The sequence below is a fragment of the Octopus bimaculoides genome, chromosome Z (assembly GCF_046866305.1).
Source record: "Octopus bimaculoides isolate indiv1 chromosome Z, ASM4686630v1, whole genome shotgun sequence".
In the NCBI taxonomy this organism is placed as follows: domain Eukaryota; kingdom Metazoa; phylum Mollusca; class Cephalopoda; order Octopoda; family Octopodidae; genus Octopus; species Octopus bimaculoides.
In genome coordinates this window covers 51,526,492-51,542,639 of record NC_142944.1, presented here as the reverse complement: position 1 = coordinate 51,542,639, position 16,148 = coordinate 51,526,492, and the positions used below count along the sequence as shown (strand labels likewise).

The window sequence follows — 16,148 nt, the reverse complement described above, 5'->3', positions numbered from 1 at the left end:
TGATATAAAAATGTGTGTGTGTGTGTGTGTAAATAAATAATATGAAAAAAAAAACGTGTAATTACCATGGATTGCTTTGAAGGAAAATAACGAGATTCTGAAGTTGTATTAAGATAAGATGACTGTTGGTTTTCTGTACCACCATCCCAACATTTTGTTGGTTGGGTATCACCACTTGCCTGCCCCATACTATGATCACAGGTTGCTATAGATTTTGGTTTCGGAGAAAACTGGTTCTGATTCCGACTTAATTTCCGGTGAATTAATGGACTAATATTTGATTCAAGTGAAACACCTGAGTCACTGCTCGGTTTACTAAAATCACCAAGGACATGATGCTTTTCTCGTAGAACCAGACTATCACTGTCTTCTGAAGGTAACAGTTGTCCTGGCAAACTGTTCTTTCTTTCAGCAGAAATTTCTGATGATGATCTAAGTAACAAAGACCTAGGTTTGGCAGGAACCGGCGGTGGGCAAGGTTTTATCCTTTCTTCTTTCTGTTTTGCTTTAGCTTCTGGTTTCGTTACTTCAAATTTTTTAACTCGCTGCTTCACAGAAACTTGACTGTCGGAATTTTCTTCCTCTTTGGAAACAAAAGGATCTGTTCGTTCAGCTGATTCTGCAAAAGAAAATCAGATAAAAACAACAATTAATATTATTTGTTTTTGTATTTACCAAAAAGACCAAGAAAAAAAATAAATTTACTGAAAAAAAGTTATAAATTTGAAACCTTTAAAATATTGAAAAAAAATAAGAGAAAAAAATACTCCTAAACATTTATCCACATACTGGTTTCAAATTCTGGCACAAGGCCAGCCACTTTAGAAGAAGGAGCAAATCGATTAGATTGACTCCAGTGCTCAACTGGTACTTATTTTATCAATCCCAAAAGGATGAAAGGAAAAAAAAATCAATCCCAGCAATATTTGAACTCAGAATTTAAAGTCAGAATAAATGTTGCCAAGCATTTTGTCTGGCACGGTAATGATTCTGTCAGTTCACTGTCTTATTTAGCCAATATATTCATTCATAAACTTGTTCACTGGTAGAAAATAGATTCATGAAACATATTTAAATCCACAATGGCATGGGAAAACAACTCAAGGTTTGATTCATCCCTTCCTTTTCTTCATAAATATATAAATTAAAAAAAAAGTCAAAAGTCTTCTGTGAAAGTCAAGCACCATTTGATTTATGAAGTTATAAATGTTCCACTGATTCATTCTATTGTTGTTGTTGTTGTTGTAGTTAAGCTACGATTCATCCCATGATTCAGCAGAATCATGACTCAAGGTGTTGCAGCCATGACTTTTACAACTTTATATATATATATATATATATATATATATATATATATATACATATTTGTTTTGCAAGATTTTTTATGTGAAATCGTGTGTTCCCCAAGTACAACAACATATATATATATATATATATATATATATATATATATATAATCATTTAATGCCTGTTTTCTATTGGCATGGGTTTCATGGTTTGACAGGAAGTGGCAAGTCAGAAGACTGCACCAGGCTCTAGTTATCTGTTTTGGCATGATTTCTACAGCTGGATACCCTTCTTAATGTCAACTATTATACAGAGTATATCATCATCATCGTTTAACGTCCGCTTTCCATGCTAGCATGGGTTGGACGATTTGACTGAGGACTGGTGAAACCGGATGGCAACACCAGGCTCCAGTCTGATTTGGCAGAGTTTCTACAGCTGGATGCCCTTCCTAACGCCAACCACTCAGAGAGTGTAGTGGGTGCTTTTACGTGTCACCCGCACGAAAACGGCCACGCTCGAAATGGTGTCTTTTATGTGCCACCCGCACAAGCCAGTCCAGGGGCACTGGCAACGATCTCGCTCGAAAATCCTACAGGAGCCAGTCAGGCGGTACTGGCAACGGCCACGCTCAAAATGGTGCATCTCATGTGCCACCCGCACAAGAACCAGTCCAGGGGCACTGGCAACGATCTTACTTGGCTTGCCATTGGATGCCCTTCCAAATGTCAATCACTTAAAAATGTGAACTGGAAGCTTTGATATAACATATAATTAATTAGAAATTGACAACGAGGGTGCATCCACATGATTACTCAACCTGCTAAAACAGCAGTCAAATCTTCCATGAATCACATCTTAATATCGTGAGAAATGGTACACTGGATAATGTAAATGTTATATTGTCTTCGAGAAAGATAGGCTGGTTGTGACTGGAATTCCTTTGTTGGTAAGTCTGCTCAATCAATGTTGTCCTGGGACTAAACAGCTATACAACATAGTAACCTTCACAAACACTGCTAATACATCTCAAGTCAAGATGGGTTTTTTTTTTTACCTTTTACTTGTGTCAGTCAATTGACTGTGACTATGCTGGGGTAACACTTTGAAGAATTTTTAGGCAAATGAATCGACCCCAGGACTTTTTTTTTTTTAAAGCCTGATACATAATCTATTGGTCCCTTTTGCTGAACTGCTAGATCATGGTGATGTAAACACACCAACACCAGTTGTCAGATGGTGGTGGTGGGACAGACACAGACACAAAGACACACACACACGTAGATATGTGAATCTCTCTCTCTCTTTATATATATATATATATATATATATATATATATATATATACAATGAGCTTCTTTTAGTTTCCAACAACCAAATCCATTCACAAGGCTTTGGTTGACCCAAGGCTACAGTAGAGGACACTTGCCCAAGGTGCTATGCAGTCAGACTGAACCCAGAACCATGTGGTTGGGAAGCAAGCTTCTTACAACACAGCCACACCTGTGCCTAAGTTAAGTAAAAATGTTTGAAATGAAGTTGAAAGAAAAGTGTCTACAAATGAACTTCATTAGACCACAAATTTATAAGAATTGTTACAATAAGCTTATGTAGATACTTTTTTTTTCAAGCAGTAAATGGGAATGGTATGCATTACAGTTACCACTCCCATTTATTCCAAAAAAAAAAAAAAAAAATCTGGTAGGCAAATAAGATAAGAAGAAATACCAGTCATTCAAGTTTTGCCTCACCCTTACTTTCCTGACTTTATTCTATCTGACAACCATCTTTACAGATCATTACAACATTTTTTAGAGAGAAAAAATAGTTTATTAATTTTAAGGAGGTTTAAAATGATATTGAGAACTTTTTTGCTTCAAAACATGAATAATTTTATACTGAAAGTATTAAAAGTTCACCAAAAAGATGGGATTATATTATTAATAATGAGGTGGAATATTGTCTTGAATAAATGAAGAACAAAGAAGCATTTGTTTCTTTTCCACCTTGAAATATGATAGGCCTTCCTTTCAAACATGATGCAATAAAGGGTAAACGTGTCTGAAGAATGCTTGATCGCTTACACATACTTGGGTAAGAAACTGAAAACTCACTATCAACTGTGAAGACTCATCCACACATGCACGTACGCACACTATATTTTAACAAGAATGGAGTTGACAGGCACTTTGAAGTTTTGGCCTGCTTGGCTTTCACTGGACTGTCAACAACTAAGTAGGCTGAAAATTTGAAGTCACTGTCAACACTGTTCTTGTTGAAGAATAATAAATATGCGTTCAACAAAAAGTATTGGTTAATCTTTCAGTTTAATGTTAAATTGTTTTTATCATATCTTGACATAAAAACAAACATTTCTAGATGTGTGTGTGTGTGTGTGTGTGTGTGCGCGTGTGCGTGTGTGTGTGTGTGTGTGTTAATTAATGTCTCTATTATTGATTCTTGAAGGAATTAAGTAGTGGTAGATTGTGACAATGATAATAGACAAAATTATATAAGAAGGTGCTGCTGCTGCTGCTGATGATGATGATGACAATTATGATAAATGTAAAACATCTCTCCTAGAGACTTGATGACTTCATTTGATATAAAATTCACCGAATTTCATTCTGAAATAGTCAAAAGTTTGGAATCCCTAGATAAAACCACATTTTTATATATATTTACTGTTTGCATTGCAGCACACTTCCTCCATCTGCTGTTGTATGGAAAGTGAAACATTTTTAGTACTTTCCAATAGCATCACTCCCTCCAAACATGCAGAGCAGCAGTTACATTACCAAGTTGACAGGAATCTTTGATTCTTTTTTTCTATTCAAAAGAGTTTTACAACTCAATATTGTTTATATTTTATTTATTTATGCACTCTTTTAAAGCCTAGCCAGGCTCATGGGCCCGGTTTCCCAGTTTCTATGTTCCACCCAGCTGGAAGGGACGCCAGTCTATCGCAGCGTTACTCAAGAAACAGGAAGAAAGAGTTAGAGAAAGTTGGGGCGAAAGAATACAACAGGGGTCGCGACCATCCCCTGCCAGAGCCTCACGGAGCTTTAGGTGTTTTCGCTCAATAAACACACAACACCTGGTCTGGGAATTGAAACCGCGAGTCCGCTGCCCTAACCACTGGGCCATTGCGCCTCCGCCAATATTGTTTATAACAGCATGTAAAATTGTGAGCTGGCTGAATTATTAGTACATGGGGTAAAATGCTTTGTGGGATTTCAAATGGTGCTGGGGTTGACTTTGCTTTCCATCCTTTTGGGGTTGATAAAATAAATACTAGTTGGGTCCTGTGGTCAATGTAATTGACTTACCCACTCCTTCAAAATTGCTGGCCTTGTGCCAAAATTTAAAACCATTATTTATAAGTTTATGTGCCTTGAGATCCCCTGTTCCAAAAATAAATTTTTTGTTTGTGTGTGTGTGTGTGTGTGTGTGTGTGTGTGTGTGTGTGTGTGTGTGTGTGTGCAAGAATGGAACACAAGTGATCACCATGATATTCCAAAAAGTTCTTTTCTTCTGTTTCAAGTGTATAAGCAGAATCTGTGTGTGTAGGCTGAAAAGTTCCTGGCTTTAAAGGTATGGCAAAAAGCCTGGATAGAGGCCCAATCTTGCGATTTCTTTTACAGAGCTTAGGAAAACTGAAGGACTGTTGCAATAAGTGTGTGAATCTGAGAGGAGAGTATGTTAAATAAAATCATAATTAACTGATCCTCCTGCATTCCTTTAATTGACATTTTGTTTGTGTGTGTGTGTGTGTCTATCTATGTATCTATCTATGTATCTATCTATGCATCTATCTATCTATCTATCTATCTATCTATATATATATATATATATATGAGGCAAGACCTTTGTACATTGGGCCTCACCGAGGCGATGACTACGGACCGAGACCTTTGGAAATGTGCTGTGCGTGAGAAGACCCGGCAAGCCAAGTAAGATCGTTGCCAGTGCCCCTGGACTGGTTCTTGTGCGGGTGGCACATGAGATGCACCATTTTGAGCGTGGCCGTTGCCAGTACCGCCTGACTGGCTCCTGTAGGATTTTCGAGTGAGATCGTTGCCAGTGCCCCTGGACTGGCTTGTGCGGGTGGCACATAAAAGACACCATTTCGAGCGTGGCCGTTTTCGTGCCGGTGACACGTAAAAGCACCCACTACACTCTCTGAGTGGTTGGCGTTAGGAAGGGCATCCAGCTGTAGAAACTCTGCCAACTCAGACTGGAGCCTGGTGTTGCCATCCGATTTCACCAGTCCTCAGTCAAATCGTCCAACCCATGCTAGCATGGAAAGCGGACGTTAAACGATGATGATGATATATATATATATATATATATTTGCTGTGCTTGAGAAGACACATCAAACCAAGTGAAAACGTAGTTGTGGCCAGGTCTGGTGACACTTAAAAGGCACCCACTATACTCTTGGAGTGGTTGGCATTAGGAAGGGCATCCAGCCATAAAAAACCTAGTCAAATCAGACTGGAGCCTTGTACAGTAAGGTGGAGTGAAAAATGCAACTTTTGAAATTGATAACCAAGAATTGATATTTTTTTGTGAATTAGGGTTAAAAAAAAAGATGTATAAATAACTTTGCAGTCAAAATATTTTTCCAGGTGAAAAATTTAAAAAATCGCTATTTTTTGGTCAAATTTGGGATTTCGTGGATTATAAGTCATAATGAATACATATTTCTACATCGCAGAATGCAAAACAATAAATATAATATCCTTAAGAGGTTGCATACCAAGATTTAATACTAATGTCTTGAGGTTCCACTTTGGCTATAAAGAGAACGAGAGCGTGAACTTCTCTCCAGTGCCGCTGTAATGGTCACTGCGTGTGGACATATGTTGTACATGTGCAAAGTTTTCTGCTTTGTACCTTGACTTTAGGCTATTGTATTAAAATTAACGTTTGTATTAAATTTAATATAATAAGCTAATACATTGACTCACAATACTGAATGTCCAATATTTGTTGGTCTATGTGATTTAGTGAGCGAGTTTTGCCAGCTTACAACGACGAACTAAAATGTGCTTTATTTGAACGAGAAAAAGAAGAGAATGTAGTTAAGAAAGATCCTTCAATTAAACAAATTGTCAAGATTGTAGCAGAAAAGATAATTCTTCTTTGGCAAAAGGCACCCATCCCTTGTGTTACAAGTGAGTCAGTTAAACCGAAAATCTTAAACTTGTATCTAAAATACCAAACATTGCTAAAATCTGTGAAAAATAGAAAAAATGTGTTTAAAAACAATGCAACAAAATATTTATTTGACATTTCTTTTCGCAACTCCTTTAAAAACTGCAGTTGTAGTAGAGACAACAACCTTGACAATTTGTTTATTTTATTTTGATATGTGTGTAATCTAGACCTCATGTATCACATGTTTTTGGTGACCTACTGTTAAAAATAATAAACAAAATAAAGTCAAAAAGTCCATTTATTTCACATAATTTCGAAATTTCAAGTGCATTGCAGAGCCTGAAGATATAAATTTTAGAGCTTGAGATTTTCACACTCTTATTTTTAAAGGATTTTGCAAAAGAAAATCGATTCGTAACCATGAATGTAAAAAATAAAACGAGGAACAGTAAACGTGCTATAAATTGATTTTTTCACTCATTGTTCAAAATTTCAAGTGGGCTACAGAGTCTGAAGATGTAAATTTAAGAACTTCAGATTTTAATACAGATGTTTTTAAAGGATTTCATAATAAAAAATATATTCTTGAAAACATATTTAAAAATTCTGTGTAAAAAGTATCTTTTTTTGCTCCACTCTATTGTACATTTCTCCAGTTTACCAGTTCCAGTTAAACTATCTAACCAATGGAAAACGGACACTAACTGATGATGATATATATATATATCTTTTACTTGTTTCAGTCATCTGTGGCCATGCTGTGGCACCACTTTGAAGAACTTTTAGCTGAACATATCAGCCTGAGTATTCATTTTTCTTTAAGCCTAGTACTTACTCTATTGAAGCTATTTTGCCAAACCATTAAGTTATGGGCTTGTAAACACACCAAAACTAGTTGCCAAGTAGTGATAAGGATAAATTCAGACACACACACACGATGGTTTTCATTCAGTTTCCGTCTACCAAATCCACTAACAAGGCTTTGGTAAGCACAAGGCTATAGTAGAAGACACTTGCTCAAGCTGCCACACAGTCACTGAATGCAGGACCATTGTGGCTGGGAAGCAAACTTCTTACTACACAGTCACCCCTATACATACATACACACACACATGTGTATGTATGTATGTATGTATGTATGTGTGTGTGTGTGTGTGTGTTTGTGTGTATATTTATGTATTATATATATAGTGTATATATATATATATACATGTATATGTGTGTGTGTGTGTGTGTATATATATATATATTCACAACCCCAAACTTTCTCGGAGTTTATATATATATATATATATATATATATATATATAGTATGCAATAAAGTATGCAATTATAACATGCGTTTTCTCCAATCCTTAAATTCTTAAATATACTTAAATACCCAAAATTTCAAGGAGTTCCTGCCTTAAAAACAGGAGCTAACCACAGTTATTTTGTGTTCTTTGCTACATTGGTTTCTATTAACCCATTTATTCTATCAGAAGAATTTTTATTCATTAAGATAGAAGAAATACACATAATTATATATATATATATATATATATATATATATATATATATATATATACATACATACATACATACATATAAATAATCATCATCATTAAACATTTGTTTTTCCATGTTGGCATGGATTGGACAATTTGACAGGAGCTGGCAAACTAGAGGGCTGAACCACATTCCAGTTGCCATTTTGTTTTGGCATGGTTTCTGCAGCTTGATGCCCTTCTTAATGCCAACCACTTTACAGAGTGCACTGGGTACTATACTCTTGGTTGCACATGGTGTTGACACAAGTGATTTTCACATGGCACTGGCACTTTTATGTGGGTGGTGCCATATATATGGGACTTGGTGCTGCTGTGTAGGTTGTGCTCCCTTTATGTTCAGTCACTTTATAGTCTGACAAATAGAGATCATAACAAAATAGGTACTTGACCAAACCAAGTGATATGACAGATTTAACGACAGAAAGTAGTAAAAGTAATAAAAGATTACAATTCTCTTAATTAAAATGGCTTTGAAATTAAATGATCACCAAGACAGTTTCAGTTTTAAATAGTTCTTAATTTCTTAACCTAACTCAGAGGTCTCCCTTTCACTCATCCCTACTGTCATAAAGATCCCATCCATCCAAAACCCAACATTAACCCCTACACCCAGCTTTCCCTCTTCAGAATGTCCCCCCCCTCTCACACCTGAAATTCCTTCCCTGTATATATGTTTCTTCCTGCAGCCTTTGGTGCAAACCTGGAACTATTCAACAAGAACATTAACCATGCCAGTGCACCAGTCTCAGAGAGTCTGTGAAGGTGATGAACACAAGACCCACCTCAAGAGCAATGCAAAAATAAATAAATGAAAATAACAGAAAAAGAAATAGGTATTTCATTTCTTAACCAGAATTAACTAGTTCAATGTTGTACTTACTATTAAGAATATTTTTGACTTTAGCTACCAGGCCCCACTGGCTGTCTCTACTCATCTTACTACATACTATGCTGCTTCACTATAAAAACACTCTTGGCATATGAATCACAGAACTTCCTCTACTATAAAAACTAGCAGGGGTCCTTTCAAGTTCTTTAAATATCTTTCATCCATTTTTACACTTTATCTGTTGACAGCTCATTCTTTCACTTCCGCTTTTTTTTTGAAAATTAGAATAAATAAAAATAAGAAAAGACTTCCTGGGGGTCATTCATCATATTAGTTTTAAGGCATGGCTGCATGATGAAGAAGCTTACTTTTGCAGCCATATGGTTTTGGGTTCAATCCCACAGCATGGCACATTGTGCATGTGTTTTCTATTATAGCCCTAGGCTGATCAATACCTTATGACTGAATTTGGTAGATAGAAACTGTGGAAGCCTAATGTGTGTGTGTGTGTGTGTGTGTGTGTGTGTGTGCGCATGTATGTCTGTGAGTGCATGTGTGTGTCTGTGTTTGTCACCCTCACCTCCATTACTTGACAACTGGTATTGGTTTGTTTACATCCCTGTAACTTAGCAGTTCAACAAAAGAGATTGATAGAATAAAGTACCAGACTTAACAAAAGAACAAAGCAAAATGAAAAAAACATAACTACTGGAGGTTGAATTATTTGACTAAAACCTTTCAAGCCTGTTATCTTCTACTTTTTTTTTTTTAAAGCAGTTGGGGCTGGGGTAAGGAGAGGTACATTGAACAAATGTAGTCCTAGATATAGGAAAAGTTGGCATGATGACAGCTAAGACCCTTTTCTTTAATCATATGTTCAGTTGATTATTAGGGGTCAAGGTAGATCGGACAGGGCTGTTTGACCTGCAAGAAATAACAGCCAAATCTCTTAATCAACCCCACCAAGAAAAGAAAGTACCTACATAATACTAGATACAAAATGTCTCAACCCTTTCATTGCAATATTTTCTATTTAAATATATTGCTTTTGATTCAATTAATTTTTAAAACAATAAAGAATTAAGAAAATAATTTTATCATTATGAAATTGGTGTTTGAAACATAAATTAACATGAAATTTTGATGGAATGTTTTAAATGTTTAGAAAAGCAAGTTGGTATCAGAACCAAGAGCAGTCTCAAGTAGGTTGGAATGAAAAGGGTTAAGATAGAATGGTAAAGACTGGAATATTATTGATCATGGGATCTGCTAAACCAAAGCTGCAGCAGCAGTAACATCTATTAACACTACTAAACTCCCTGAGTCTGAAAATTAGCAAAATTTTCACATTTTCAACACACACCAAAGATCCAACAGAAATAGCATCAGATTCTTCACTAATATACAAATGGAAAAAAGATTGTAACAGAACATTAACAAGGCACAGACATGGTTGTGTGGTAAGAAGTTTGCTTCATAGTCACATGATTCTGAGTTCAGTCCTTGTGAATGGATTTAGTAGACTGAAATTGAAAGTGTGTGTGTGTGTGTGTGTGTGTGTGTGTGTGTGTGTGTTTGTGTCCTTGTAACTTAGTGGTTCAGCAAAAGAGGCTGACAGAATAAGTACCAGGCTTAAAAAAGAAAAGTACAGGTGTGAATTCATTTAACTAAAGTTCTTGAAGGTGGTGTCTCAGCATGGTTGTCATCTAATGACTGAAACAAGTAAAAGATATAAAAAAAAAAAGAAAAGAGAAACTCCACAGCCCTTCCTTTCCACAACTTACAAAGTGCATTTAACCCTTCTGTTAACACGTTTCCCTTGAAACCAACCCTCTTTATTTCATTTAATTTTGAAAACAATGAAGAATTTACCAAAATATATTTGTCATTACTAAGCTGGTAACTGGGTCATAAATTAACAAAGATGCTTAATGGGAAATTTTTATTTAGATCACCTTCAAACTGGAAGTTTGCATCATAGAAGCAAGGCTAGTCTTGGGCAGGTTAGTATCAAAAGGGTTTAAACCATTACACTCGTTCACCGAGCTAACGAAACAAAATAAACCCTACATGATGTTGTTAACAATAAAATATTCCTCACTCAACACACAAACTACTGTTTACATCATCAAAGCTTTCACTCTCTTCCCAGCTTACCTGTACATGAAATACTCAACACCTCCTTAAGAAACAACACAAAACATTGGCCAGTAAATGAACTACCTGTCAGGCTTGCTAAGCCTCTGTTAAACAGAAAAACAACAGACCCAGAATTTGAAATTTCCCAGATGGAATACCACAAGTATCTATTTTCTCATCCATTCTTTTTAACTAATAAATAAGATTATATAGGCACACCTCAGGAAACTTACATAAAACATTCCCAAACAGATGGCATCGAAGTTTACCCTCCCCTCATCATTCTTAACTCAAAACAACAACATTAAAGTAGCACCTACCAAATCCAACATATTGCTATGAACCAGCAACCTCTACAAAGGTACTCAATCTGTTAAAAATAGCAGCCAAATCTATTTTAAAGCACACCTTACTGTTTAAATAAAAAGAGAATATGGAATACTTTTGATCAAACGTAAAAGACAAAAGTAGCAGAAGTTAAATACAACACCATTACAACATACACGGCACACACAATATGGTAAAAAAAAGAAAATAAAGCACAAATACGGAACACTCACAGGTACCACACATTGGCCAACAGACAGAATCGACAATACATTAGAGCCATTATAGATTATTATGCCTTGTCCTACCAGTACTTGAAACCTCTCCATAATAAACCAAAATAACAACACAAAATAGCACTTATTCTTTTCTTTTCTACTCTAGGCACAAGGCCCGAAATTTTGGGGGAGAGAGCCAGTCGATTAGATTGACCCCAGTATGCAACTGGTACTTAATTTATTGACCCCCAAAAGGATGAAAGACAAAGTTGGCCTAGGCAGAATTTACAAAACAGCACTTATTGAAAGAAGGAAGGTTGTATTCCAAACATACCCATAGACCACCAACCTACACAAAAAAACGAAACTACTGAAAAAAAAAAAAGGCCATCTGGGTTTGCAAGAGGTACAGGTTGTTGACACTGCAACAATTCTCTATTCCTCCTCCTCCTCCACCACCCTACAACCCTTGCCACTACATGAATCACCTCCAAGCATTCATACTCAGTTACATGACTGAGTAACCTGTGAAATAACAGCAGCTAAATCTTCTTCAAATTACAATCTACTGTCTTAAAAAAAGAAAAATAAGGCAGCATATATTGGATAACGGTTCTCCTTGAAATACAAAAAGATAAGATGTTTATGCTTGGAATGTCTTTCATCATGAATGTGCATGATCAGGCTGACAAGTCCAGGTGGGGGTCAAATGACTACTGAGTGCTATTTTGAACAAATACTGTTTCTTTCGCTAATAAAGAATTTTTAAAATCCAGACTGCCAGCTATTTGTGACCCCAGTGATTTGTTAATCATTGGTTACTATATCAGTAGAGGCTAAATTTAACTAAGCATGTGGTTGCTAGTGGATCCTTGCTACTGATGATGCTCAAAGAAGCAGAAATCCCAGATTTAGCAATTTCACTGTCACAGCTGAATGCTTGTTGTCTGCAACTGATAAACTTCTTTGCTTTTTAGTAGTGTTCATCAATATGAGAAGCTTTCTTGAGACAAATACTGCAGTTTTATGGCTTTCTACAGTATATCCTCATTTCCCAACCACATCGTCCTGGGTTCAGTCCCACTGTGTGCAACCTCGGGTGTCTTCTATAGCCCCCAGCCAACCAAAGTCTTGTGAGTGGATTTGGTAGGCAGAAATTGAAAGAAGCATGTTGCGTGCACACACACACACACACAAGTGTGTGTGTGTGTGTATTTGCGTCTCCTTATTTTGATACTGTGTGATAGTTATAAATGATTGTCACCATCATATAAGCAGTGTCATTTATTTCCAGTCTTCTGCAAAAATATGTCTGGCCACAGGGGGAAATATTACCTTAGAAATTGGTGAGGGCTGGCAAAAGGAAGGGCATAAAAAATCTTCCCCAATAAACTCTGATCCATGCAAATATAGAAAGGGGAATGTTATAATGATGATGATGATGATGATGATATAAATGCATACATGCATGCATATATGTCTGTGAAGGCGCATGGCTTAGTGGTTAGGACATTCAGCTCATGATTGTAAGGTCGTAGGCTCAATTCCCAGCAATGCATTGTGTCCTTGAGCAAGACACTTTATTTCACGTTGCTCCAGTCCACTCAGCTGACAAAAATGAGGAGTACCTGTATTTCAAAGGGTCAGCCTTGTCACACTGTGTCACGCTGAATCTCCCTGAGAACTACATTAAGGATACACGTGTCTGTGGAGTGCTAAGCCACTTGCACGTTAATTTCATGAGCAAACTGTTCTGTTGATCATATCAGCTGGGACCCTCAGTGTGCCTCCCTCCCCTATGTTTGTTCATAAATCATAATGTAAGAATAGGAAAGCATATTTAAATATATTTTACTATGTAAAAGCGATTATCTGATATTGCACAATATATTGTGCAGAAATGGATACATATGTTTATTATATCAAAAACTGACAGGTTAGTCTGTATTTCATTATTGGTTGAGTCATTCACAACACCATTCACAGTTGCAAAAGCCCACCTGCAGAGTAGACTGTTAACTTTTGATGTAAAATGCATATAATATATATATATTATTTTTTGCTTGTTTCAATCACTGGACTGTTATCATGCTGGGGCACTGCCTTGAAGGGTTTTTCCTAACAAATTAGTCTCAGGTCTTTTTTTTTTAAAACCTGGTACATATTCCATCGGTCTCTTTTGCTGAACTGTAAAGTCTGCTAAGTGATGGGGACATAAACAAACCAACGCCAGTTGTTAAGTGGAGGTAATGGATGAACATGTACACAAAGATACGCACACATAAATATATACAGGGGTTGGACAAAATAATGGAAACACCTTAAAATTTCAAACAAATTTATTTTAATATGGGCTAGGACCATCTATGGCAGTAATTACAGCTTGAATTTTATGAGGTATGGACTCATACAAAGTTTGAATTGTTTCCAAAGGAATTTTTGTCCATTCTTCAGCTAAAACAGTCTCCAGTTCTTGTAGTGATGATGGTGGAGGATATCGACTCCTTACTTGTTTTGCTAAAATGCACCATAAATGTTCAATAAAATTGAAATCTGGGGACTGGTGGGCAGATAAGATGTTCAATTTCACTAGAATGTTCCTTGTGCCATTCAGTAACAACTTCAGCTGTGTGAGTTCCACAACTATAGGATGAATTTGATCGGATAAGAGTGGTTGGCGTTAGGAAGGGCATCCAGCTGTAGAAACTCTGCCAAATCAGACTGGAGCCTGGTGTTGCCATCCGGTTTCACCAGTTCTCAGTCAAATCGTCCAACCCATGCTAGCATGGAAAGCGGACGTTAAACGATGATGATGATGATGATGAAAATGCTTAAATAGTCTTGACTATTTATTCCGCCATGAAGGGAAACCATTGGGCTGGCGGATTTCCAAGATATAGCCCCCAGATCATCACAGATCCTCCTCCATGTTTAACAACTGGAAGAAGGCAGTCTGTGTCAAATGCTTCTTTTGGCTGTCTCTACACATATACTTGGCCAGTGGTCAGGAATAAGGTAAAAGATGACTCATCTGAGAAAATAACATTCTTCCGCTGCTTTAGGGACCAATTCTGTAGGTTTTTTCTCCACTCTAAATGCTTTGCAACGTTTGTTTTTGAAAGTAGTGGTTTTTTTGATTGCAACTCTCCCTTCAAATCTGACTTTGTGAAGCTCGCGGCAAACAGTATTTGTGGAAACTGGGTTTTCGAGGTGGTCATTAAGTTCTGCAGTAATTTTGGGATCTGTACTTTTGTGATCTTTTCTAACAATTCGCGTAAGAGTCTGATGGTTCCTATCTAAAAGTTTTGGTTTTCTTCCAGTTTTGTTTCGACGAGGAGGTTTTTCCCTCTTTCTCAAAGGCTATCATTACTTTTGAGACAGTACTTCTTGATACACCAAACATTTCGTCTGTTTTCATTAGGCTAGCGCCCAGAATACTACTGAGACTTGAACCTATCAACTCTTCATAAATATATATATAGTAAATCCAAAAAAAGAACAAACACCAAAAAACAACAACGCAAGGACATGATACATGTAATGTATTAGCAGACACTCAGGAAAGGATATATATATAACAAAGCCAAAATTACAACATTGGATCAAAATGTTGTTCTCCAACTTGTCAGCTCCTGTCAAACTGCCATCAGAGAAAGTGTGTGTGTGTGTGTGTGGTGAGGGAGTCAATATGCATGCATGCAATGCAAATAATAATCATTTTACATTACATCTGCTTTCTCTGCTGGCATGTCAGGCTGGTTTGATAGGATCCAACAGGTTGGAGGAAGACAGCTTTCTCCAATGTCTCAATTTTGGATTAGCTTTTACACTTTGATGTCATAGTCTAACAGTAACTACTTTACTGAGTGTAATATATGCATTTTTCTATGGCACCAGTAATACAGAGGTTGTCTTGTCCTCAGCAAAACTATAGTGTCCTCTCAAACTCTGTGTTATCTCTGATTCACCAACTCATTTACAGTGTCTTGGGTGGTTTTCTTTTTTATATAATCTATTGCGGTTACCTTGTTAACAGAGCAGAAAGAGCCTCCATCTTACTCTGTCCTTCAGATTGGTTAACCATGTATCTCCACTACTGCAATACACCTGTTACTGGCCTCAATTTTAGTCACTCTCCCTCCCTCCCTCTCTCTGGGTAACCATGTATCTCCTCTACAGCAAGACACCTGTTTCTGTCTCTCTGTCATATTCTAACCCTTCATCATCTGGCTCAAGACTACCCCCTCCAATACCCCTTTCCTTTTCAAAGGATCTTTGTGTTGCAAGTTACTTGTTGACCCTGTCATGCTGTTGCTACATAAAAGGCATCCAGTCAAAACTGAAAGGTGGTTCGTATTTGGAAGGGCATCCAGCTGTAAAAACCATGCAAAAACTGATCTCACTTGTGTTGGTACCACGTAAAAAAGTACTCAGTCCACTCTGCGGATTGGTCGGTGTAAGGAAGAGCATCCTGCCATAAAAACCCCTGCCAAAACAGACAGTGAAGCACGGTGCAGTCTTCTGCCTGGACAGCTTCAGTCAAACTGTCCAACCCATAACAGTATGGAAGGAGGACGTTAAATGATGATATAAGAGTAAATACAAAACCTACATACCCACGCACAAAGATATATT

At 36.9% G+C, this 16,148-nt stretch overlaps 1 protein-coding gene across 3 annotated transcripts in view; it reads right to left on the bottom strand.

Annotated features, from left to right (window-relative positions):
* LOC106883358 (uncharacterized) overlaps positions 1–16,148 on the bottom strand; it is a 279,464-nt gene that overhangs the window by 59,480 nt on the left and 203,836 nt on the right. For all 3 annotated transcript variants that reach the window (XM_089365289.1, XM_089365290.1, XM_089365291.1), the window contains one exon: positions 66–619. In XM_089365289.1, coding sequence (XP_089221415.1) covers positions 66–619 — 554 coding nt within the window. The remainder of the gene's footprint in view (positions 1–65; positions 620–16,148) is intronic.